The sequence below is a fragment of the Temnothorax americanus genome, unplaced genomic scaffold, assembly GCF_048541705.1.
Source record: "Temnothorax americanus isolate GAGA-0224 unplaced genomic scaffold, ASM4854170v1 Scaffold2, whole genome shotgun sequence".
Taxonomy (NCBI): domain Eukaryota; kingdom Metazoa; phylum Arthropoda; class Insecta; order Hymenoptera; family Formicidae; genus Temnothorax; species Temnothorax americanus.
In genome coordinates, this window is record NW_027509338.1 from 7,117,673 (window position 1) to 7,143,394 (window position 25,722).

Here is a 25,722-nt window from a genome sequence, read left to right on the forward strand (position 1 = left end):
ACACACACACACACACAAACACGGAATCATTGTTTTATTCTACGAAGACTAGAAGACTTTCAACGAATTTTCTCTTTTATCTCTCGAGCTTTGTCTTTATGATTATGCTTTGTCATATGTAAAAAGGGGGCCAAATGCAAAATTCAGAGAATCTTTGTGGAACGCGCGGTAGCTGCTTATAAGATAATTAATTCTAGGAAATAGGAAATCCATCCATTCTATACATCTGTCCTTATTCATGTTCACCATAAGTTAGCTAACGTCTTGATATTTTCTCTTTCTCTCTTTCTCTCTCTGTCTCCCTCTCTCTCTCTCTCTCTCATTCGTTCTCCTTATCTCTATCAATATACATAAATTCAAATATTATTTTGATTAGTACAAGAGGAACAAAAAGTCCCTTAAACAAAATGCGATTTTTCGCCTGCGAGAGATTGATATGATAAATCGTTTCAAGCGATAAAATAAACAAATAAAGCATTAAGAAAAGTGAAAAGGAAGAATTGTTAGAGCAATAATCAAGAGGCTGACGTGAGAACCATGTTTAGAATAGATCCGCTTCTTACATTAATGCCAGTTAGCTATAATAATCTTAATGTTTTTTGTACTAATGTTTCTGTTGTAATACTAAATACATCTAAAATATATAGTCAGATAATATATATAATATTACATTTAATAAATATAAAACGAGGAAAAAAGGAGAAACGATAAAACTCGACGTAAATATTGATTCTGGGTCATCTCATTTGTGCATTATGTCTTCGTAGATATTTGAAAGGAAGATTTTTATGTCAAGCGCACATATTGCAAGAAGCTCTTATTTGAAATTTCCACTTATATAGATGCACAAAGATTAAAATAGCTGACAGCGAGAGAAAGAAGAAGAAAATTTTCGGTAAATTAGAACGGAGTTTATAGAACAATTTGATATCTGTGGAAATTTATTGAAGTACGATTAAAAACTAACGAGCTGAAAATTTGTTTTCCCAATTTTTATTTAAAATAGCGCGAAGTTGACTTTTATTCGTGCAATTTAGGTAAACTTTATGTAACTATTAGCGTTAGGGTTGTGTAGGAAGAGAGCCGGAATTGGTCAATCAAAGCCACTTGAACAGAACTGTATTGCTGTCGGTGCAACAGATCCGTAAACAAACGCGACTCTCGCGATCTACGCGTCACGCACACGTGGACGTCCGTCCTCCCTTTTCGGTCCACGCGAGAGCGTGATCGAGATCGAGAGCAGTGCAACACGCGCGGGTGGGAGCTTTTCCGTTCGGGTTGTAATGTTCTTATTACTTACTCGCTATATCAGACGAGGGTAGCAATCTCTCACAGGAACTTTGCTCCTTCTTCGTTTCTCTCCCGACTAATCGCGCCGGGAAATTCCTTCCAGCAAAGAAAGAGTGCCCTTCGCCGAGGACACCGATAGGCTGAGAATAGTCGACCAGATTGACGGATTCTCCCTTTTTTCTCACGATCGAAAGCGCGACGCGTCGATAGGGGTGCGAGCCGATCGAGATACGCGTTGGTCGTCGTCGTAGGGTTGTTTGGAACGAGAATTTTCGCGGCATCGTTGATCGTACTTGACGCGAGATTACTTCTCCCTACGTATACGCATGATCACCAACCTCCCTCCGCCTTCCTCGGCTGTCCTTCGCAGGGCTTTTTCTACGAGAGTTTAGAGCGGAGTCGATTGGAAATGGAAATCGACGACGATCGACCGTCGCTACCCGCGTCGCTCGGTCGACTGACTGGTTTGACTGGACTGCCTCCCCGTACACTCGGAGATTTTATTCCATCCCCACCAGAATCCGCCGGCTCCCTCTTCCCGACAAACCCCATTCGTGACACCCACTCGCGATCCGACGTAGATGCTCGGGGGTGCGTGAACGTTGAGGGCGAGCGCAAGCCTAGTCGTTGACCATGTAATTGATAGTTGACCGGTATCATCAATAGATCAATTAAAGGTCTGTTCCTTCCTACAAAAATAATTGTCTAAAAAGAGCAATGTCGGCTTAACGTTATTAACAGTGTTATTGACAGCCGATCTTGTCACCTGGATAATTAAAGAGTTTTTTGTTAAAGTACAATTATTTTACGGTGCAATAATTTTATCTCAAATTCATGATCGTGTTGTAATTCCAGGGTCATGCAATATGCCTCTGAAATTATAACACGAGATTGATTAAGATTGAATTAGTCATACATTTATATGTAATTATGCTTATTTTTACAGAAATAGTTATTGTGTTTATACGTTTGATTTATATGACTGCAGCTCCTTTAAAACAATCACCGTAGAAGTCAACCGAAAAAAAGAAATGTATGCACCTTTGAATATTGTTCTTATGGTGTAAAGTTTTAAGCCTTATAAACCTCTCAATTACTTGAGCCAAACTCTTTTATGTAACTAATGACTGTGCCCAATTTCATCACCCAAAGTACTTACAGGCAAATTCTCACTACCTATAGAGATATATGAGAGGACTTACGTCTTCGACTTTGTTGAAGGCTGAGAGTTTCACAATGTGCCAGCATTTGAAAAGTTTCACCTTTATGATAAAAAGTTGACCCAAAATTCTTATATCAACTAGTGAAACATTTTTTATTTCTAATTTATTTATCAGTAAATAATTATCTCAGATTTTTAAATAAAATATTAATTATATTATACACTACACAATAATTAAATTACATTTTAATAATTTTCTTTCTTGATTATAGTTTTTTTTTACTTACCCAAACTATCTGAAGTAAAGTTTGAAATATTCCATCTTCAGGATTGCGATATGATTGATAGAAATATATTATATTTCAAAGTTCTGAAAACGGTGTGCTAACTTTGCGAAGATTATATAAGCAAAATTTTCCTCGCTACGTCAACCACGTACATATATCGCGCGAAAAATTTCCCTCGCTCGCAGACAAACCAGTTTTCAAGTTTATGTTCAGGGTTACGGGCGAAATAGCGGCGTATTTACGTCACGAACATCGATTCGCGGGCGTTCGTTGACCCACCTAATTCTAGGCGATCGTGAGCGGTATCATCGTCGGTTTCGTGAGCCGCGGGGCGGTCGCTAATCCGCCTACTCGCGGATCGAAAGACCTTGCCTAACACACCTTGTATAAATTCTTCGTGGCGATTATCGTTATACCGAAAAGAGTCTCCCAATGGTCTTTTGCCTTTTCCCTCAACCTCGAAACATCGATATGATTTACCGGACACAGTCGGGCTATAGTCCGTTTATAGTCCACGTCATTTTTTTTTCTCGGATACGATCTATCGATTACCATTTCAGGCGGTTTAAAGATTCGAGATACTGACGGGCAGTAGGAGTGTGCCCGCGTCCAATCGCACGACGCGGATTTTCCATTGTAACATTCTCTCTCTGTTGTCGCTAATTAAAAAGTTAAGCGAGCTGCACTAACGATTCGTCGTGTTCCAGTCGAGCTCGGCTCGGGAAAGTTTCATTCACGCACACAACGTTGGTCAGCACAGCTGTCCACGTTCTCGTTTTGCAATTGTAATAGTAGCAACCATCGCAATAGTTATCACAGTTATATTAAAGTTAATAATGACACTTCGATTTACGGGCAATATGCATCGTAGTTGTTGGAAAACCGAAGTTTTCAACGGAAACAGCCAATTAATAAATCTAATCTCTCGTCGGCTTCTGAATTAAAAATTATGCTTTTGCGTATAGGAGTTATTAATTTTTTCGAGTCACTTGTCACTGATAGTTTTAGTAAATCGTAGATTGTGAATTAAAGACATAGATATATATATTGATATATTACTTTTAATCGCGTTCAAAGGTTACGTGCTGTTATTGACGATAATCGGGAACTTCCGGTAGAGCATTTATTAATAACGAAATGCAAATTATTGTGCAGGTGATAAAAAAATTATTTTAAATAAATGATTGATCTTATCGAGAACTATATCAAGAATGATCTACATACCAATATAATTATTTTGCCTCTTAGCTACAGATCTTATAAAAATCTTTTAATTTGCGTGCATCGTAGATTACTTTCTAAGTATATCCACATCTAACATTGCCCCAGTTACGACTTAATTATATAGCAACGTAATAAATTTCTGAACGCACCGTAGAAGTAAACAACGTAAAATAGTCAGGATAGAAGACGATTAATGCATATTATTAATACCGTGATACACGGTCTTTTTAGAATAATTAACTTTCAATTGCAACAGCTTAATCAATTCAATGTCAGCCGTATCGCTCGAAATATTCTTGAATATTTGAACAGGAAAAGCTTACATAATTTGTAATCATATATTAACGAGTCAATAAAAGCGTGACGGCAAACTGTTGACATGCAGAATTAATCTATAAGCGACACACACGGCGCTGCAAACTGCGTCGCCACTCTCATCGATCACGGCTGCTTATACAGGTGTAGCTACACACAAGCTCGTACGGGCGCGGGGCGCAGCGTATTATTGCCAATTTATCAAGTGCTACTCCTCCTTCGTATTGAACTAGACATTGCAGTAAACAGATATTTAATCTTAGCTGGGAACGACGAATATGGCTACTGACCGGATTAAACAGATCGAATTTCAATTCGATTGAGAAATTCTCCCGCAATTTATTATTCACTTTTATGTACGTCCGTCACGTAACTGTTTTAATTAAAATGTTATCAATCCTGAATTTGGCAAAATTAGGAAACACAATAAATTTAAAATAATAATTAAAAAAAACATATATATATATAGAAAATCCGACACACACATACACAATGCGTGAACATAATAAAAAGTTTGAAAATTCTGAATAATGAAGAGAATCCGACTGAAAGTTATATTATTGTTATTACTTTTGAAAATCAGATTAGTTTTTACATCAAGGGAAATTGTTCTCGTATCGGTCACATTACCAATTATCAAACATCTCAAACATACGTGACGAGCATCGTTTTTCCTCGGCGATACCAACCGCACAAATCAGTCATCGGTTTTAATAAACCTCGTCTCTGGAGATGTCGGCACGCGATCGCTCGTGTAACAGGCGATATTTCAGGATGGTCGGATTACAGGTAGTGGAATCGCATTGGGAGTATAGTAGACGGTATAGACGAGAGGAGTATGTACACCGATCGTCGGGGACCGTCGACCATCGGCCGGGCTTGAAAGATCGAATCGCAATTTGGCAGAAATGAAATTCCTTCCGCTTTGCGCGGCGTCCAACTCGGTAAAGTACGATGAGCGCGTAGCCGTTCCCTGTGAATTCGCGAGATATCGGATATCTTATGCATTTCCAATAACGTATCGCGCTCTCCATTGCTGTGCATTGCTGCACATTTTTCGCGCGGCTAATAATATATTTTTTCTTTTTCTCCCTCGTTTTCCCGTCTTTGGTAACTCGAGAATCGCGTTTTATTAAAAGTTATTCGGAGCGCGAGTCGAGTTGCTGTTGTCGAAAGAATTGCAAAAAAATATACGCTAACGATAACATCTGATAACTATTCTGTTGCGAGTAGTATGCGAGGAAATAGAAATTGATTCTGATCCCACGATACTTTTGCTTTAGTTTGTCAAATTTGCTTTATTGCATTACGGGAATACATAAATAATAATAATAATAATAATATATTATAAATATATATAAAAATGTGTTATATAGTGTTTGAGTTGAATAATTTAATATCATCTATTTGCATTTCTCAAGCTTAATTCATCACAGCTTTTCACTAGTAATTTTTTACAGAAGCTATGGAAAAAATACTGCTTTTTGCTCTTTAATATCACTGCTTTTTGCTCTTTGAAGTCTCGATTAAAATGTAAGATGATGAATCTGCGACATTCAGTAAGTGACTTACTTGACAAATCTGAAATTTTCAGAACACTTGCTTAATCGAAACTATATATTACATGCAAAAGCGTAGTTTTCGCTTCTCGATTATTTACAGACGTCTGAATAAACGATAGGTCGTCCTATTTCTTTCTGTAAGCAGTTGGATAATCCGTGAGGAGGCTGCCGGTGGAAACTATAGCTCCCGGTCCGCCTAGAATGCCGCCCTTGTTGGCGAACCAGCCGTTACCACCCAGAAAACCGGCCGGTTCCAGCCGATTCGTATAGAAACCAGAGTCAGTCGGACCCAAGAAATGCACCAAACCGGTGGGTGCAGTTAGCTGTTTCGCTGTCACGTTTTGTAGCACGTTGATGCCCAGATGGTTTAGCGCCTCTTTCAAAAATAACAGGCGATCTTGCAGGAATGATGGTGAAAACTGTATTTTTTGCGCTAACGGTGTCAGGAACCAAGAGAATGGACCCGGTTTTGTTGTGGAATTTTCCTTGAACTTGCCGAAAAAGTTGATTTTACGTCAGTATTTTTCGAGTGCATTTGTATAACATGGTTTCTTGATACGAAGGGAAACTACGGAAGTTACACAGAATCTTTTTTATTTGTGAAGTTAATTAGTTCGAGAATACGTTACTTGCAATATATATATGAAGAGATTTTTCAGTATAAGGAAAAACTATATATGCTTTGTTATCAATTTAATTTATCGTATTTCAACTAGGCATACTAATACCATAGACATACTAATGCTATAATTACGTATATAATCTTAATTATCGAATATGTTAATTGATAATTGAATGCGGCAGATTGATTTTAATTAATTAGTTAATGAGCCAAATTGATGACGAGTAATTTCTGCGAAGGAAATTAGCGAATAAAGCTATCCAATTACTGAAATAAAGTAGAAGTCAACAATATACTCATTAAAAATATAATTAATTAGTGGAATGGAGCCGTGAGACGTCACTGTCTCACGGAAAAGTTGCAATCTAAATTCTGAGTACTCTGACTTTAATATCAATTTACAAAGAGACGCTTACGGACTGTACGGTTGTGTCGATCATGGTACCAGCTGCCGAGTTTGTAGTATCAATTTGCGTGGTCGCCTTTATTAATGCCTCGTTAGTCGGCAAAGCAGAATTCCGTTGCTGTTTCTTCAATCCGAATGGATTTTTTCGCAGATTCGCGTTATCATGATCGATCTCATTGATGGATTCATCGATCGATGAATTCAGCGGTTTCGCCTGCGCTATTGCAGCCTTTAGAAATTTTCATTTACTTTCATTATTGCACGATAGCACATGATCGAAGAGTCAGTTAATTTATACTTAATATAATGCCTGCATATATCGACAATGTCATTAATATCAAGCACGTGCCCATTAAACTCAAAAAAGCAGCTTAAATATGATAAAATAGATGACAAAAGCAGTTTTAAATGTAATGTAATAAAATATAGATGAACTTAAAATTATATTAGAGAAAACGTTTTTCAACTCATAAATATTTTAAACAGTACAAACTTTCATATTTATTCGTAAAACGGAGAGTAATTATAAATTTGAAAACAGATAAATTTAATTTACTTTACGTCATAAATTTAGAACTTTATTTTAATTAACGAACAAATTATTGATCTTGACAAAAAAATTTAATAGAGGTCCATATGATACGCTGTCAAGTTTTAAGGCAAATTATTGAGATTACGGGTTAATGTCTTACCACCGCAAGTAACAGGCACATAAATCTTGTCGCTTTTGCCATCATTAGATAGAATATTGTAGTAAGGAAGCTCTGACGGTGTTCTACGTAACTTATTCTCGCGATACAGAGTACCTATACCGGTTAGAATTCACGAGCAACACATCGTATATATGCTTTAACACCGTTTATATATGCCGTCTCACGCGTAATAAGCAGAATATAATCGCATAAGGGCGCCCACATGTGCGTGTTATAGCGGCAGACATCAAGTCGCAATCATGAAATGTATTTTGTTGAGTAACTTTAATGTCGTTAGCTCGACAATTTTTCTCTCTTTTGATAATAATGCGCGAAGAAAAATATCAGTCATTGCACACATTCTGAGAAAAGTCAATGTATGAATACCGAACGCTGTTTTTGTTAACTTTACAACGAATAACGCGTTCGTATCAACCTTGCACCAAAATGACATGCAGCTGAACTGATTGAAAATACAACAGCGAAGCGAACTGGTGACTTGGATAATATAGTTGTGTCTTATCTTATGACATGCACAAATGTATTTTAACGATAGGAACAAGACATCTGGTACAATAATGAATAGCAAAAATTGAAGAAATTTCTTTGTATTTTGTTAAACTGCATGAGTAAGATGAAAATTATTTTTACTTAACAATTTAATAACCACGCAATATTTAACGAATACATGTTATTATATTAAATATTAGTATTTTGTTGCAATATAAATTTTTAACCCAAAAAGAATATTTTATTTTAGCTGCCTGTTCTATCATGTCAGAATCAACTTTTGCTTTTAATACGAAATATTTTTAAATCGCGGAACAAGAGATATGAGACTCTGTTTTTTATGAAATCTCGCGAATTTCGTGAAAACAGAGCAGTCTTCAATAAGACAACGACATTTTCGAAGTCGCCAACAGAATGATACGTGAGTCGCTCGAAAAACCGGTCGGGTCATTTTTCTCGATTGTTCTGGGACGAAGTGCCGTGACCGACTCTCCTTGAAAGAGTTTCGGCCGAGAAATTTTACTCTTATTGGACCGTTCTCGCGAAATCGTTGTGAAGGTCGAAAATCGAAACTCCATCGATTCATGGCTAATTTAAAGTAGAGATGACATGTATCCGAAATGTGTGTAAAAATGACTGCTTGAGAAAACGTACAGAAGTTTTCAAAGATTTAAACAAAAGTTTCGAGATTATAAAAAAATTATAAAGACACCAAAAAAAAAACTATAAACTTCTGGTTACAAGAAGTTTGATATGATATTGTGAAAGTCTTGTAATTTTTGCGTTGATCTCACTGTGTTTAAATCGGTTTGTATCGAAGTAGCTTACTTGGCAAAAAAATTGATTTTGTGCCATAAAGGAAAAGTTAAAACGACAGAATGCAACAAAAAAGCGCAATGCTGTCGCTCGGAAGGGTGAAGTGATTGAGTTATTAAACCTCGGAGTTAATTAAAATGGGAAATGGAAGAAGCGAATACAGCTATGGGAATAACTGGATTATAGATCAGCGATAATAGTACATGCGCAGAGTGCGAATACATATTTTCACTACGTAAAAGTAATGTTAGCTTTTTTGTTTTTGCTATTTTGCTAAACATTGGCTTCGCACAAATATAATAATTATCTTCAAAAGTGGTTAATAAGTTTATTTGCAATTTATTAAATATCTCAGGCAATAAAATAATTACATTATCATAAATATTAAAATCGCTTTTAAAACTATGGACAAGGAATCCAAAACTTTTATTATTTCTAATTTTCTTATTTTCCAAGCATATCTTGCAAAATTTTCTAAATGTTTAATTAATTGTAACTTAAAAAGCTGTTGATATTGTTACGATTTTGATCAGGATAATGTTGCTTTAGGTATATTATTCCAACAGTGCGTGTATGCAATTCTAATTATATGCACAGTTTCTGATATAAAACCGTATATTTCAGTTGGAGAGAGATCGAGGACGAGTGCATAGCGGAAAGTACGTCAACTCCGCGTCGCGAAACGTGGATGGCATACGGACGATGGCTTAGTTTAGGCATCATGCTGTGATTTACCCATCGGCACCAATAAACACCGGCTCGCGGCCGCATGTGCGCCTAGCCGGCTCGTCACGCAATTAACAATCCTGTATAGGGACCCGCTCGTTTACATATGCGATCGCGTAAGAGTGTAGAGGTGCGCGACGCCGAGGACGACCCGGGACCGTTATGAGTCTTTTCGAGACCAGTCTTGTCTCAACGGCCGCCTGCGAACCTCGACATAGTCCGTGAAAATCGTGGATTTCTAAGGCGGTCGTCTGAAACCTTCGAAAATATATTTTCTCGCAAAACAATTTAAAAATATTTCAGATTCAAATTGTTTAATTTGAGTGGTTTCAGAATTGTCCACGAATATCAATTCTTATCTCGATTTGAGATTTTTCAAGGTCAGTGTGATATATCTTACATCAATTTTGAGTTTTAGGCATTAAAATTTTTTTTTAGTGATTCTTGTTACTGAATTGTGATAAGCTTATGCTAGAGAATATAACAAATTCGTGAACTTTTAAAAGGTGCATTTTGAAGACGTGGAAATTATTTTGGACTGATAAAGGAAATAAATCGTCATGAAGATATTATCTAGTTTGATGGTGATAATGATTCTCCGGCAGGTAAGTGATATTTATTATTACGATGATATGTTTTTAACATTTAATATTCGCATCAGTGAGATTTTGCGTTATTTAGCGGCATTGCTGCATATCAAATTACAGAAAATAATTATTTTTATACCTTAATATATCGAAAATATGAAAGCGTTATCATAACCAAAATTTATTACATAATTTGAACAAAAATTAAGATGTTTATATGAAAAATGTAAATTTTTATTCTTAATCCAACTTGTAAATTAATTTTGCACAATTTTACGCTGTAAATATTAACATTAATATTTAACGTAAATAGTAATAAATCTCGCTTAATTTATGCTTAATTATTTAAATACCTGTTTATACAGCTATAATCGCGTCTAACGGCTTGGAGAACTACGTGTATTCACGTGCTTTAGCGGAAATGTTAATTAAAATTCCTCATTCCTTCAGGCTATCGCCGGAATCGTTAGGAAACCGCCGGCCTTTTCAACACCAGTATATTCGAGTTCGTATCTCCCCGCTGCCATGCAGGTGAGTCATTACTTCATTATACTAAATTTGATAAGAAATTCTGAACGTATCAGGTTCTTTTGCGTATAATTGCGATATTTTTTGTCTCACGCGTAACAATCCGTATAAATATTTTATGTGTTTATATTTCTTCGTTAACATGTTATCGTTATCATACATATTTGATTTTCTCCTTGCTTTAATTATTTTTAGTAGCGATAGATATTATTATTAACTTTATACTTTTTTATCTATATATATACACTAATATATAAAATCCTTACGGGTGGTGTATGTTTGAATGTTAATAACTTGAAAACTATTGGACCGAATTTTTATTAAAACCATATAAAATAAAGGTAGAATTTTCCAAGGAGTGCTATAGAGTGTATAGGTTTTTGTTATCTATTTTTTGGAAACCGATTTTTTTAATTTTTTTAATTTACGCAAAATAATTGACCGAATCTTAAAGAATTATATATGAAACAGGGGTAGAATTTTCCGGGGAGTGATATAAAGTGTATAATTTTTTGTTACCGATTTTTTGGAAATTATTATCAGAAATTTGTTGAATTTTTTGGGAAATAATTGATCAAATCTTAAAGAATTGTAACAAAGGTAAAATTTCTAGGAAAGTATTATAAACTGTATAATTTTTTGTTACCGATCTTTCAAAAATTTTATTAATTTTTTGAGGATGGGTTCAATAGCCATGATGCGTATTATTTTTTGATAACAATTTATTTTTTTATGTAGGATGATCGAATCTTAAAGAATTGTATATAAAACAGAGGTAGAATATCTTGGGAAGTGTTATAAACTGTATAGTTTTTCGTTACCAACCTTTCAAAAATTGTATTAATTTTTCGAAGAGATAGAGAGAGAGACAAAGACAGACAGACAGAGAGAGAGAGAGAGAGAGAGAGAGAGAGAGAGAGAGAGAGAAAGAGAGAGAGAGAGAGAGAGAGAGAGAGAGAGAGAGAGAGAGAGAGACTATTTGCGTGTCTTATTACATATGTCCTCCGGGGCAAAGCCCGGGTAACCAGCTAGTAAATAATATAAACGTTAAAAATTTGAATAAGTCTTATATAATTCTAATAAATTTTAATCTAATATAGTATAACAAAATAAAATTTATTAAAATGGTGTAAAAGTATTATATGGATTCTGTATACTCTTTTATCTTTATATCTCTATTTACTTCAGTAAAATGTTGTATACATCAAGTTTTTAAAAAATATATAATATTGGTAAAGCCAGTCTATTTATATGATCCATTTCTGAATCAGGTAATTTTTCATGCGGTCGAGCAATTGAAGCTGCTCCAAGCGGAAGAATTATTGCAGTTAGAGATAGTAACTGCCTCGCCGACATCGACGACCCAGTCGATGAAAGATCAGCAACCGCAATCGACGACACCTCAGGGAATTTCCATAATTCCAACTGCTACGACCGCGAAAGTCCATGACCAGAAGACAGATATTCCCATGGTATTAACTTCGACTCAGGCGAATAAGGTATCGAGTCAAGGATCATCTAAGATTTACGACGATTTGACAGAAATCGCTCAACTCTTCGTAACTTCGACAGCGAGCGTTGTATCCGATAATTACCATAAAGAGCCACCTGAAGTGAACGAAGAGACGACTGAAACGAATTACGAATTACCGGCTACTCCGGAAACGAATCACGAATTACCGGAGCCCGTACAGGAGACCCAAGAACCGAATCAAGAAGTCTCGGAGGAGAGCGCCGAAAAATCACCAAATACTGAACGCTCCTCCGGCGAAGTATCGACAACACAAACTCCGCGACACGACGTTGTATCGCAACAACAATCGACACAGGCTTCTGTCACGCAAGTGTCGGATGATCAGAAAAAGACGGAACCGTCCGTCGACAGCGTCGTGGATAAAATTCACGGAATCGTGAGGACAACCACATCCTTATTTAGCGAGGAATCTGACGGTAGCGACGAGTCGAAGAGTGTGGGAACATCGATTGAAAAGTCGGAGCAAATTGAGGACGAAGAAGAAGAAACAAGGTGATAGCGTTTTTATTATAAAATTATAATTATTACATATACAAGAGGAAGACGATTCAAGGATAGAATCTTGTATTTTATATATATATATATATATATATATATATATATATATATAATAACTTTATATACATTTTGCATTTACATCTAAAAGTATCTAATTTTTATTTTTAGAAATAAAAATGAGTAGAATGTATATTGTATAATTAAATATAAAAAGAACGATTTAATCTAAGTGTTATCTTTAAAAGAAAGAGAAAGCACAACAGTACGCAAATACTCTGTTATCAAAAAGCATTAAAAAAAAAAAAAAAAATTACATTTAATAAAGCTTTTCTTTGCTTTTGTCGCTACAGATTCTGTTTACTTGGCGAGAGAGTAGCTCAAGTGCCGCGTCCAAGTTTGAATCAGTACTTAAAGCGTTCCAAAGTGCCGTCTAAGCCGGCTCTTCAACAACTGGCGAACCTTTATGACTCTCTCAGCAAAGACGCGCGGAAGCAAGGATTCGCGCGGTATGCTGGCTATACGGATGATATTTTGAAAACTTTGCAGTCATCCGCCGAGGGTGGCGTCGGACCGCAGCTGAAGCAGCTGTTAGAGAAGGTGGTAGAGCGGAACGAGCTGACCAGAGACGACGCAAAGATGAAGACGTCGCAGGCGCTGCGTGATCTGGACGATCCTGCGAGTGCGCTCAATATGGATCTGAGACGTCTGTTTCCGTTACGTTATACGCTCTAATTTTTTTAAAACAAATGCAACGTTTTTGTAATTTTTAGAAATAAAGGTTTCGAACATTGCAATAAAAAAAAATATTTTTTTTATAAAATAAAAAGGTTTTTATTATATTTTTATGGATCAATAAATGTAAATGTGAAAGCTTAGGAAATGCGTATTTATAGTATGACCTCGACTTCACTGAAAAAATTTTATTAATATTAGAATATATATATATATATTTATTAAACATATTTATTATATATATATTATGTCGTGTTGGATATATTTTTTGAAATATAATTCTTATCTTATATCTAAATAAAAAAAGAAAAAAGATCTTTTTTTAGCATGTCTTTATACTTGATGATTTTAATGATGATGATAATGATGATGATACTGATTCTTCTTTGAACCACTTGGAAATTATTTTCATTGCTATGTCAATAGTATCGCCTGAAAAGAGAGCAAGTAAAATTGATTAGATTCTCGAAAAGTTAATAAAAAATAAATTTAAAAATTTATTTGCTACTTTTTAATTTTTTTTAAATGTTGGTAAACTAATATTTTTTACTATTTTTTTAAATAGATATTTTGCTATAAGTAAAGACTGTACTTCAATAATCTTATAAAACAAACGGAACATGATATAACTTGAATTGTTATCCACAAAAAAATTGATGCAAAACAGTGCAAGCAATTAAATGCATTTGAACAACCGGAGAAATAGAGTAACGAAGAACTCTGCTAGTCAAATAAAAATGATTGATATAACATTCGTGGAAAATCGAAATTAAAAAGTTATAAATACCTTTTGCCTCTATCGGATAAACCTTCGTGGAAAAAGTGAAAGGCTGTTCGATTTCGTGAAATATTCTGTCGTTAATCTCAGTGATGTTGAGTTTGGTTCTTTGGACTAGTGATTTCTCGAGGGCTTTTAGGAAAAGCTCCCATCTAGGCTTAAAGTAGTCCGCCATCACCCCCGACCATTGCTTGTTGGCGTAGTCTCTGATCTCGCCATTTGGGCCCCACAAGGTAATCTGATTTCTTGCATTATATTCGTAAGATCGTCTCTCCTCTTCGTCGACGGCCATATCTTTCGCCTGGGCTAGCCAAGTGCCCAGCAAGAAATTACTTCCTGACGCCAAAATAGATTCGAGATCGTCGAACAATTCCAACAGAGCGTTCGCGGACGATCTATGGAGTTATTATAAAATTGTAAAGCATTTTTCAAATATATATTGCGAATTCTCAATATTCTTATGTAACAATGATTATGTGCTGACTAAACGAATAACTTAACAGACTTAGCTGTTAATTACGTACTGAAAGATATTTATTATATTTTTATTTTATGATATTAATTACATATTTTAACGATTTTCTTTTCCTATCTCTAATCTCTCTTTTATGTCCATTTCTATCAACGCAGGTTAATTTTAATCTTGGTTTAACTTACCTGTCATCTTTTTCTAGTTGTAAAAGTTAGAAAAAGATAGAAAGTAAGTTAAACCAATATTAAAGTTAATTTACATTGGTAGAAATGGGCATTAGAAAGTTATAGTATATAATATTCGATTTTAAACTGTGTTTAAAAATGTTAAAAAAATATTACGTCTATATAATTGTGAAATATATTTACATTGTATCAATATACTCACCGAAAAGCAGTGATATTCTTTTTGTTATAGCAGTCTAATATAGTCACGTAGATATCGTCGGCCATTAGTTGGAGAGCTTGTCTGGTTATATCAACCACGTCATGCCTGTAGAGAGTATTATTCCCTCTACCATATCTCGCTTTTAGAAATACGTTCCACATAGAATAGAAATTTTTTCGATCATACCAGATCTGCATTAAAGGAAATCATTTTATGTCATAATTTAATTTAATGTTGATACGCAATTTAAATAATGTAATTAATACAAATAATTTTTCTCCCAACGTCCCCGTAATTTTTACCAATTTCCATTTTTCGTTTAATTGTCCCTCGTTAAAATGAAAACGAGTTTTTGCATATATGTCCTGTCGCGTTATTGGAAATGCAATTATATAATCCTATAACGATCGTAAATCAGTTGTGATTATTAATATATGTGTCTACCCATGATGAAATATTTAAACTCGGCCGTCTGGTAATAACGTAATGCCCTCTGATTCTTTGCGTGCCGATAAAATTATAAACTGTTCTGCCGAGGTGTCGCCAAGCAGCCACCGCATATTCGTTCCATGCGCCGTATCTTCGAGTAGCGTAACTTTCGAACCTGCCGATCACAATGATCCTCTTGTCGTATCAATTTAATCGATCAAACGAGCTTAAGCAGCTTTTTGCGTAACCTCGCTTTAATCGCGAATTAGACGCCGACTCTGTCGATAGATTATCGAGACGCGGTAAAACGGACGACGCTTCTTCAACGTAAACCGGTCGTCGCATCTACTGTTTCTGAATTACACGAGAAGCGCGTCCTCACCAATTGTCGAGGTCGACGGGCGCGTGACGATACGCCATTTCGTTCATCAGTTCGTAAATTACATAGTTCTGATTGATACCCTCGGGTGTCAGACCGGTACCCACCATGGTACTGCCATTCATGTTTCTACCCTCGAACGTGCGCTGAAAGAAAGAGTTGACTGATTATTCTGCAATCTGTGTTCTACCTAATTCATTATCCTAATGGCTATGTGATAGGACATTCTTTAATGCTCCAGAATTTAATGCTTATTATTATTATCAAAAGATTCTTGAATTGATTCTTGATTATTAATTCTTGACTATTAAATAAAGATATATAAAATATTAAGCAAATTATGTATTTGTGAAGGATTGAATATTAAAAAAAAGCGATCGTTTAATCACGTTTGTCGCGATGCTTGGCACAAGAAAAAGATTAATTATTTTAATATAAAACATTTTGTAAGCGATATAGAATTATATCTTTTATAAAATTATAAAAGTTAAGATACGTTTGAGAGAAAGAAAAAGAATTGATTATGTTAAAGTTTTGAAATAATTCTTTTATATCTTGGCATGCGTTTTGCAAATAACAATGCAAATAGCGAAAGGCAATCATATTCTTAGTCTCTTAAAAAGAACTGAGGCGACATAGGACAACATAGATTTCTAATATACCTGATTAATGATCTGCACGGAGCCAAACATTCCCAAGGTGCCGCCGAAATTATGCAGCATGCACCAAATAAATGGTTGACCGTAGTACGATTTTAATCGGCCATATTGTGGGAACTGTTCCGATTGTAGATCTAATACCAACATTCGTCCCTGCGGTTGATTTTAGTACAGCAATTTAAAGCCACGTTAAATGTTGTAAAATAACATAATGTGCCGATATACAAAAAATATTTTTTAATTGATGAGAAAGAAAACAGATAAATATGTATTTAAATAATTTTCTCTATTTTTTTTGTTTGTATCAGTACCTTGTTTTTCTCTGTCCTACATATTAAATTTGTCCTACTAGCAAGATACATTGAATTTATTAGATTATTATATGAATAGTATAAATTTACAAAACATGAAAGATAATTATTACTGTATCTTGCAGGAATTATTCATTTATACGTTATAGCTTCGTACTTGCCAATGAGGTACGATCGATATTTATTAATATTCCGAACCTACCGTGGGTACCGAGGTCAGGAAAGCTTTCACTCTGGACTTCGTCCAAAACGTAATGTCGTGCACGAACAACCAAGCTTGCATTAACCTAGAAAAGTCGCACATGATGTATCTGATGTAGAAACATGATTATTATATTATATATATTGTGTACATATATATAATATTTAATTAATATTTATGTCGAAAAGAGAGAGAGAGAGAGAGAGAGAGAGAGAGAGAGAGAGAGAGAGAGAGAGAGGAACGAGAACTATCTGATGTTCTTCAATTTACCTACTTACCATATCGCTTTAGAGTCAACCGCGTTCATGGCCGAGAAAACCGAGTAGCCGACGTTTCTCAAATAGATAAGTTCATTGTTGCTGGGTTCGTTTTCGTTAAAAGTATCGCAATTATAAATATGATCAGTACCAAACTCGTCAATGTACTGTAGCAATGAAATTTCATGTCTTCACTTCTGAACATCATTCATCTCTATCGAAATTATTTTAACTTACCATTCGAAGGAATCTTTCTCCGATCATACGAAATAGCGGATCCGTCGGTTCTAACAAATAAGGACTGAAAATAACAATTATTTTAGATAAGTCGAAAATTTATTATTTGATTTAATTTTATTATAATTAAACACAAGTTTTTATCGAGATATTTTCATCCGATAGATAGCAAATATGAGAATATTGATATATTTTCAACATTTTAGCTATATAGTTATAAATATATTTTGCGGAACGAGAAATTATTTTAAATAAGATCACAATTGGGAAAGAGAAAATTGCACGAAATATAACCAGATTATTTTGACCGTACCAGCAATATTTGTCTTCGAATTTATTCCATGGGTCGATCTTCGTCATATTAGCATTTGGAAAAAGTCTGGCAATAGCTCGCGGTACATGACCGGCGAATGCCGGTAATACTGGAACGATTCCGAGATCTCTCATTCTCCGAAGAATCTGGTGCTGCAGACGTATGGTGTGATTATGCCAATTTGATGATAACGGTCCACCAAAACGACGAATATTGCCCATCCTCGCCCTACGTTATCGCAATAAGTATATTTTATTCATTTATTGTAATTTTATGTGGAGAAATTTGGGGAATATAAACACTCGACCAGGGTAAGAAAGCAGGTCCGCCCAAGTGCTCGTCGATCTCCTCTTTCGTCAGATTCAATTCTCGATAGAGTTTTTGCCAGATCGCCTCTTGCGCGGTAAAAGCGAGGGCAAGATTAATCCCATTAAGGGCCATCCAATCGATGTTTCTTTCCCATTGTTGCCACTGCCACCAGGCTGAACTATAACCCACAGTGCACACGTTCTGATAATATCTGAATCTGTAAAGTTACGGAATAACGTAAATACATACGCCGTGTCATGGGCGATTCGATATATCAGATTATCACAAATCAAATATCGCTTGTTCTCACCTATCGTTCGATATAACTTTAACGTAAACTTCCGGCAGGGTGTTTGGCAGCGCAATTTGCGTACCGTCCCATGATATATGAACATTGCAATAGTTTTTCAAATAATGATGCAAACCCCATGTGATCGCCACCCCGGAAGTACCGCGAATTTCGATCTCGCCTAGAGGATTTTTTGTTATCTGTCAAAAAAGAAGTCACTCAACACAATGCCGGATTATTTTTTTTTTGCAAATAGGTATTCATGAACGAATGTGTAGCTCTTGCACTTGAGAACGAACACCTTGAAAGTATCTTTGCCAACAGGTCCCAAATCGGTATCCAGCATCATAATAAACATTTTAGATATCTCTTTGCCCAGCAGTCTTTCCGCGACATCTTTAGCTGCTTTTGCTTGAATTTCTGGCGACGTACGTGATTTTATATGCCCCAAAGTATCCTGAAACACTACTCACGCTTTCAGATATTCCTGAAATTTTAAGTGTTATTTTGCAAAAAAGTTAAATTAATTATTAATAACGAATAAAAGATGCAACGTACGTTGATCGAATAATTTATTCAGAGGCATAATTATTAAACATTTTGTAGAATTTGATACTTCGGTATATTTTATACTCCAAAAAGAACATGCACACATTGAAATAAAAACGTAATCCATTCTACTTACTGTCCAAATTGCGACATTGACAGAACAGTACAAGCAATCCAAATATTATTATAAATAATCGAAACCACGATGTTGTGATACCCATCTTGATGAACCTCAGTATATCGACTGACGTATAGAAGTAGGGACACAGAGCGATCGTGCGTTGTCGCATATATATATATTATTGTTGCGCTGGCCGCGTCGCTCAATCACACACAGACACTCACGCGCTCGCACTCTCGACGCTCGTGGAAATAAAGGAAACACTGCGGTTTAATAGAAAAACAATCTCAGCGTTTATTATCGTCGCGACACAGAAGAGCGCGGACACATGTTTGAACGGTCCAGCAGCTCAAGACAAAATCCGTCAATTGTTGTTAAAATCAATACAGCTTGTTGCTAAAGATGTTTCGCATCTTGACGGAAAGACGAGTTGCACGCTTCAGCTCGGAGTCCGAGAGCATACCAGGCGGCATGCACGCAACATTATCATCCCTACTCTTACTTTGACTTTCTTATCTGAGGCCTCTGACCACGTAACAACCGTCTCTCAATGACTTATGATGATACAATTACATTCATGATACGGTATTCGCAGTGCTCATTCACTATTTACGAATTGAATTATTTATTATAAATATACAATATATTGTGTAATTAAATTTATTATTTTGTTTATGTAATAATTAATTATTATGAATTAAGAAATATATTGGAGAATATTGTGTATAGAATATAACAAAATATTTTTAAAAAATTATATTAAAATATTATTTACTATATATATACCCTTATATTTTTTAAAAAATAATTTGATTTAATTATAATTTAAAATAATTTAAAGTTATATATATTTGAATAAAAAATCAAATTATTAATCTTACTTGCATATTATATATCTGCGTAAAATTTTTAATTATAGTGTATAATTAATCGATAAATTTTTGATTTGAAAACGGTTATTGGGATCGACTATACAACTATAATATTAAATGTAAATACATTATTTTTGAGAAAAAAAGAAATCGATTTTTATACTGCAAATAATTTCTTTGCCAACTTTTAATATATATTTTATATTTTTTATATTTTATATATATAAATACATTTTTTTATATGTTCTATATTTTATTATTTCTTTAACGAAGAGTTGATTTTTTAAATTTAAACATTTATAACTGTTATATAGAAATATATTAAATAAAATAATTCAAGTTTATAAATAATTAAAAAATATTATAAAATAATCTTTAGTTTTCCCATACAATTGTCTATCAAACTAAATTTTTCAAAAAAAATATACAAGATAAAATTGCAAAGAGAGACATTTTATGACTGGCATAATTTCATCATAGAAAACCACATTTCTAAAGAAATTAATTTTGAAAATTGAAAAGGTATATTATATATATTATTTTAAAAAGTAGTGATATTTTATTAAAATAATGAAAGAGTTTATTTGAAGAAGGTTTATTTAAAGAGAAGAAAGTTTATTTGAAGAAAGGATTTTCAGATCGCGAGGATGGCCATCCTTTAGAACAAAATTATCTTAAAATGTCTTTCTTTGTTCTCTTCCTTTTATCTTACATATTTGTTTTAAAGACCTGGATTAGCAGACAATTGCATGAAAAAACTAAAATAAGATACTGGTAATAACAATTATTAAAATAAGATTATGTTTAGTTGCGTATATAAACAATCATTGAATAAAGCACTAATTTGATTTGTATAAGCGCAAGAACAAACAGATAGAAAAAAAATTAAACGAGCGTCGAGCTAATGTTAAACGAAAAACTACTAATAATTATAACTGAATAATCCTTTGTCAGTCTTATAAACGTATACGTCATCATTTAATTGTAAATGTCCAGGACTGAACAAGGCGCAATAAACTCCTAAATGTGCTGTTTCTTCTTCTTTGTTTCTTGTGTACAACTCGTGGGCAAAGACGGTCAAAAAACGTAGAGCAAAAGGTTTTATTAAATACCTGAAATTAAAGAAATAAAAACTACATATTTAAAAAATTGTTTTAATTGAGCATAGAGTAGCAGCAGTACTAATGCGAAGAAACTAAAATCATATAAATTTATTAATTTATATCTAAAAATATATTTTAATATGATTAGAAGATTTTTAGATCAATGGAATTGTTATACGGTCGATCAGATTTATAACCGTAAAATCCAAAACTTAGTAAAATTATTTTAGATCTGTAAGAGATTTGATTATAAAAAGAAATCAGGAATATATAATTAATATATGTATGGGTGTAATTATTACCTCGGGACCGGTTTTATTACCCTGATGATTATATCTTTTATCTTGATCCATTCCCAGTCTTCTTCGCTATAAGGGATTGAAGATGCCGAAACAACAATATTTGGACGAATCAAATGATGTTCATCATCATGTATTACTTCCTTTTGTAGTTTATCTAACGTAGATGTTGTCATGAGTACGCAACGCGTTACATTCGCGAACGCTTCCTATAATGAAGAGAAATTACTTGGTTAAAATTTTTTATATTTATATGGCATTATTTTGAATAACAAATCTAATTAACATTTTTAGTACATAGTACTAAACTATATAAAAAATATTTTATTAATGGTGATTATTTATATTACTATTTATATCACTAATTTATTTTTGTAAGTTATATATATGTATTTGTATTTTGTTTGATTATCATAATTGCAGATATGCGTACTATCTATTGCTTGATACGATTAAATATGATCCAAATAAATTGCTAAGAACAAAAATTTGATGAAATAACGTTTTTAATATATTTTTATAAATTTGACTTTTGAATTGCAAATTAGTTAATTAGTTTATTTTTGAAACATGCCCGTTTTTCTAGAAGATGTTTACTTTTTGGTAGTAGTGTTTCATATGGCAATTGGAAGTTATAAAATTAAAATAGTAAAATCCTAATTAATAAATAATACATGTAATAATAAAATAAACATAATTAGAAACATATATTAATTACTGTCTTTTCTTCCGCCTTAGTTGAATATATCATGTTGTATTCCGTCCAATTTTCTCTTATAAAATTTTGTTCTTCAAGTAAAGGATTACAGTCTCTTTGAACTAAACGTAGATCATCAGAGGTTCCTAAATACCTACATATATTAATTTGTTGGTTATTTAATGTTCTTTACGGATAATATAAATGTTGAGCATTAAAATATATTAAAAATTGTTACATACTCGTTTATCCACTTGGCAGCTTTGGGGCCGCAATCTCTAAGTTTTATCGGTGTGCCGCCATACCATGATGAATAATAGAAGACTTTGCAAGAAATTCTGGCCAGTTTATTTATATCGATATTTAAACTCTCTATTCCTATACCGCTGAATTGCATGAACGTTTCGCTCACATTTATGTTTATCAAAAGCAATTTCCAATAATTCGCAAAGTTCGCAATTGTTTTAGTCTTCTGATTGTATACTAGGAACATCCTAGCAATGCATAATGAAAGTTTGATGTTATTTTTACTTTTATAAATTGTGTAATATAAACTCTTTTTATTGCACTTTATAAAAGCACTTGCGTCCGCTATTGTGAATAAATATTGTATTAACATTTTAAATTACAATATTTTTTCTTTTTCTTACAAATCGTCATACACGAAGTATCTGTTATCGATTTCAAGTATTGTACAAAAGCTACCGATGTTTGTTAACAAATGCAATTATTAGTCTATTTCAGTCAGTTTTTATAAGGAAAACAGATGTCTTCCTTTTATTTAACAATGATGAGTCAGTAAAGCGTCGGTCTTTCAAAAATTAAGTTAGACTTTAATTATATTTACAAAAATTAATAACATTGAATTTTAATAATAAATAATACTTTGAATCAATTATCAAATATATAAATATTATATTGAATAATGTATTATACATCTTGAACAATATCCTCGTTATTTTAAACTAACCCGTCCCAAATTTGTAGATTCGGCATTCGTTGATTCCAATTGACCATTCCATATTGATTACATCTGGTAGATGATATGGATATTTTTGCTCCCGATTTTAATGGATACATATACAACTGTGTAACATGACCGATTTTAACCCAATTTTTATCGAATAATTGTGGATGACCGTTAATATCTTGTATATTAACAGATTGCCTATTAACCAAAATTTGGTCTGAAAATTTCTAAATTTGTTTTAAATTAACAACGTATTAGTTGGCTCTTTAGGATCTGTCTGTATTATTCTATATGAGATAGATATTTTAGCTTTTAATAAAAAAAGTTCTGTTACACATATATTATATTTTGCTACCTTCAAAGGATTTTTCAGTTTTCTATCTTTCTTTTATACATTTTTTTTTTAATTTTAAATAATTTTTTATTTTTTGTTAAAAGTAGAATAAAAAAGAGAAGAAGTCTCTCAAAATGCTATAGTTAAACATTATTATTAAAATATGTTTTTAAAAAATAACAAACGATCTTTATTGCAAAATTATACAAGTAAATTTTTTAATATTTATATATATATACACACACATACACATAATATATTAGATATATATTATTTTATTTTAAATTAGTTTTATATATATATATATATATATATATATATATATATATTGCACTATGTAAAATTATTATTTCCAAAAATGTATTAACCACTTTGTTTTATAATATATATAAATAAACAATTTAAAATAAAAAAAATTTTAAATAAATAAACATGGAAAAATAGATAAAGTAGAAATATGATCTATACATACCTTGGACATTGTAACGGTTATTAGGAGGAAATAATAGATTTTATCAATATGCCAGTTTAATTTTAACCATTCTGCTCTTCCGCTTTAAATTCTATATGATTTGTACTGTAAAATTATTGTATGTAATCTCACAAACATATAATATTAACAGGTTACAAGCAAAGTAAAAACTTTTTTCGTTTTCTTTCAACGATCTTATTATATTTGATGATAATATCTTTTCGATCAGTCGAGTTTCCACAATAAATGTTTCCACAATAAATGTGATTTTCGTACTGGATGTTTGTCCTTGTTATTCTATTTTGTCTGTAATATTTTATTTTCCTGGGTGTTTTTCTTGCTGTTTATATCTTATGAAAAGGTGGTCATACAAAGGTGAAGCACGTTTGATATCTTTGACAGTGAGATTTAGCTTACAGAGATATACACTTATCTACATAAATTATAACAGCTTGGCAATTATTTTATGAAGATTTTAATCTAAACATCGATCTTTAAATGCATTTTACAGGATTTTACATTATTAGATCTTTTCTCGTTTAATAAAGCTTGTGTAATCGCCAATAAGTCATATCGGTATTGTATAGCTATACAATGTATACTATAGTTGCGTTTCAAAACCACACTCATAACGCTCAAGCGTCGTTCTATCTTTGTTATTACTTACGGAAAGTTGAACAAGGACAGAGCTTATAGGACGCTCACAGCGCTAAGAGCGTGGTTATGGAACGCAGCCTTATCATGAGTTAATTATGCACGACTAAACACTTCTGAAGGTTTACAGACACAAATTCGTGCAAATTGTAAACATTATCAATATTTCGTAAAAGTATTGATTTTAACGGTATCTTCAGATATATTGACATTTTATGGAGAGAATTTCACATACACGTGAGTCTTAGAGAACTGTTACTTATTTAGGTAGTAAGATTTAAAAGGTTCTGACCCATGAATAAGTCGAATACAAAGTCAGGTACTACTACGTCGAATCCCTACTTTAGGTTCTAGTTATGGTGTGTTTGAAATTTAGTACCTGCACTCTTATAACGGTGAAGCCGAGACAAGATCGACCTATTTGTTCCGTATTCTAAAATGCACGACAATGCGCCGCTGCATATTTCCGTTGCTGCAAAGGCTGTTTCAATCATATGGTTTTCAAGAACTAAATCTTTCGTCTTACAGCTCTGACTTAGCTTCTAGTTATTTTCTATTTTTAAAGTTGAGGTCTGATTTGCGTGGAAAAGAATTTATTTATATATAGATGAAGGATCTCCGCAGTGTTAAATCATTTTAAAGACAAAAATTTAGAATACTTTTTAAGTTGTATAGAAAAATTAATTCATCATTTTAAGGCCCGGTGTCCACGATGCAAGAACTGTGTCCAAGTTTCGGTTTAAGCTAATGAAACTGCTACTTTTCTGTAAGAGCTGCTAGTTGATTGGCTTAAACCGAAACTTGGACACAGTTCTTGCATCGTGGGCACCGGGCCTTAAAACATGTACTGAAAAAAGGTAATTGTATTGAAAAATAAAAATAGAGTTGTTTTATTTTATCACTATTTTTATGTTCTTGTGTTGGCAATTTTTAGACCTTATTACGAATGATATAGTTAACATAATTTAACAGCATTTTAATATTATAATTATATATTTTTTATATAGCATAATACGATTATTCTAAAAAAATTATTCGTATAAAACTTGTAACAGAAAAGATACAATTTATCTATACCACTTTTTGATACAATGTTCAAAATTTAGTACGATATAAAGTATTCTAATAATGTGATGTA

The 25,722-nt window shown here is 33.2% G+C and overlaps 5 protein-coding genes across 10 annotated transcripts in view; 1 reads left to right on the forward strand and 4 right to left on the reverse strand.

Moving 5' to 3' along the window:
* LOC143897209 (calcium/calmodulin-dependent protein kinase kinase 1) overlaps positions 1 to 1,765 on the reverse strand; it is a 71,994-nt gene extending 70,229 nt beyond the window's left edge. For all 3 annotated transcript variants that reach the window (XM_077405661.1, XM_077405660.1, XM_077405659.1), the window contains exon 1: positions 1,301 to 1,765. The gene's annotated coding sequence lies outside the window, so the exon portion shown is untranslated. The remainder of the gene's footprint in view (positions 1 to 1,300) is intronic.
* Positions 1,766 to 5,653: 3,888 nt separating this feature from the next.
* Positions 5,654 to 7,667, reverse strand: LOC143897053 (uncharacterized). The gene is made up of 3 exons (XM_077405350.1): positions 7,561 to 7,667; positions 6,879 to 7,097; positions 5,654 to 6,331 (listed from the first exon to the last, which is right to left on the reverse strand). Exons 1-3 carry the CDS (start codon positions 7,603 to 7,605, stop codon positions 5,966 to 5,968), a joined length of 630 nt encoding a protein of 209 aa, XP_077261476.1. The 5' UTR covers positions 7,606 to 7,667; the 3' UTR covers positions 5,654 to 5,965.
* A 2,105-nt stretch (positions 7,668 to 9,772) lies between these two features.
* Impe3 (Ecdysone-inducible gene E3) lies at positions 9,773 to 13,628 on the forward strand. Of its 2 annotated transcripts, none has more exons than XM_077405103.1 (5): positions 9,773 to 9,992; positions 10,051 to 10,217; positions 10,650 to 10,730; positions 11,999 to 12,753; positions 13,110 to 13,628. In XM_077405103.1, the coding sequence occupies exons 2-5, from the start codon at positions 10,173 to 10,175 to the stop codon at positions 13,489 to 13,491; spliced, it is 1,263 nt and encodes a 420-aa protein (XP_077261229.1). In that variant the 5' UTR covers positions 9,773 to 9,992; positions 10,051 to 10,172; the 3' UTR covers positions 13,492 to 13,628. The 2 variants fall into 2 exon arrangements, with proteins under 2 accessions (XP_077261229.1, XP_077261228.1); XM_077405102.1 differs by having other exon boundaries at positions 10,119 to 10,217.
* A 50-nt stretch (positions 13,629 to 13,678) lies between these two features.
* Positions 13,679 to 19,661, reverse strand: Naglu (N-acetyl-alpha-glucosaminidase). Its single transcript, XM_077405101.1, has 14 exons — positions 19,199 to 19,661; positions 18,815 to 18,978; positions 18,535 to 18,713; positions 18,223 to 18,441; positions 17,916 to 18,143; positions 17,603 to 17,666; positions 17,387 to 17,532; positions 17,109 to 17,193; positions 16,599 to 16,748; positions 15,940 to 16,082; positions 15,573 to 15,732; positions 15,129 to 15,319; positions 14,279 to 14,664; positions 13,679 to 13,923 (listed from the first exon to the last, which is right to left on the reverse strand). The coding sequence occupies exons 1-14, from the start codon at positions 19,350 to 19,352 to the stop codon at positions 13,814 to 13,816; spliced, it is 2,379 nt and encodes a 792-aa protein (XP_077261227.1). The 5' UTR covers positions 19,353 to 19,661; the 3' UTR covers positions 13,679 to 13,813.
* A 695-nt stretch (positions 19,662 to 20,356) lies between these two features.
* On the reverse strand, positions 20,357 to 25,624 carry LOC143896950 (mitochondrial amidoxime-reducing component 1). 3 transcript variants are annotated; one of them, XM_077405141.1, is made up of 7 exons: positions 24,598 to 25,624; positions 23,931 to 24,035; positions 23,125 to 23,351; positions 22,397 to 22,648; positions 22,176 to 22,308; positions 21,461 to 21,666; positions 20,358 to 21,167 (listed from the first exon to the last, which is right to left on the reverse strand). In XM_077405141.1, exons 2-7 carry the CDS (start codon positions 23,937 to 23,939, stop codon positions 20,978 to 20,980), a joined length of 1,017 nt encoding a protein of 338 aa, XP_077261267.1. In that variant the 5' UTR covers positions 23,940 to 24,035; positions 24,598 to 25,624; the 3' UTR covers positions 20,358 to 20,977. The 3 variants fall into 3 exon arrangements, with proteins under 3 accessions (XP_077261269.1, XP_077261267.1, XP_077261266.1); XM_077405140.1 differs by having other exon boundaries at positions 23,931 to 24,236; XM_077405143.1 differs by having other exon boundaries at positions 20,357 to 21,167; positions 23,125 to 23,322; positions 23,931 to 25,624.
* Positions 25,625 to 25,722: the final 98 nt, after the last annotated feature.

Excerpts from the sequence above, each read along its gene's own strand:
- LOC143897053 (XM_077405350.1), bottom strand. The coding sequence starts at position 7,605 with ATGATGGCAAAAGCGACAAGATTTATGTGCCTGTTACTTGCGGTG. Across the intron at positions 7,098-7,560 it reads TGTGCCTGTTACTTGCGGTG|GCTGCAATAGCGCAGGCGAA; the intron begins GTAAGACATTAA and ends AAATTTCTAAAG. Across the intron at positions 6,332-6,878 it reads TCGACACAACCGTACAGTCC|TTCAAGGAAAATTCCACAAC; the intron begins GTAAGCGTCTCT and ends TTTTTCGGCAAG.
- Impe3 (XM_077405103.1), top strand. The coding sequence starts at position 10,173 with ATGAAGATATTATCTAGTTTGATGGTGATAATGATTCTCCGGCAG. Across the intron at positions 10,731-11,998 it reads ATCTCCCCGCTGCCATGCAG|GTAATTTTTCATGCGGTCGA; the intron begins GTGAGTCATTAC and ends TTTCTGAATCAG. Across the intron at positions 12,754-13,109 it reads GACGAAGAAGAAGAAACAAG|ATTCTGTTTACTTGGCGAGA; the intron begins GTGATAGCGTTT and ends TTGTCGCTACAG.
- Naglu (XM_077405101.1), bottom strand. The coding sequence starts at position 19,352 with ATGCGACAACGCACGATCGCTCTGTGTCCCTACTTCTATACGTCAGTC. Across the intron at positions 18,714-18,814 it reads TTGGCAAAGATACTTTCAAG|ATAACAAAAAATCCTCTAGG; the intron begins GTGTTCGTTCTC and ends CTTTTTTGACAG. Across the intron at positions 18,144-18,222 it reads GGACCTGCTTTCTTACCCTG|GGCGAGGATGGGCAATATTC; the intron begins GTCGAGTGTTTA and ends GCGATAACGTAG.
- LOC143896950 (XM_077405141.1), bottom strand. Across the intron at positions 22,309-22,396 it reads GCTGCCAAGTGGATAAACGA|GTATTTAGGAACCTCTGATG; the intron begins GTATGTAACAAT and ends TAATATATGTAG. Across the intron at positions 21,168-21,460 it reads GTAATAAAACCGGTCCCGAG|GTATTTAATAAAACCTTTTG; the intron begins GTAATAATTACA and ends CTTTAATTTCAG.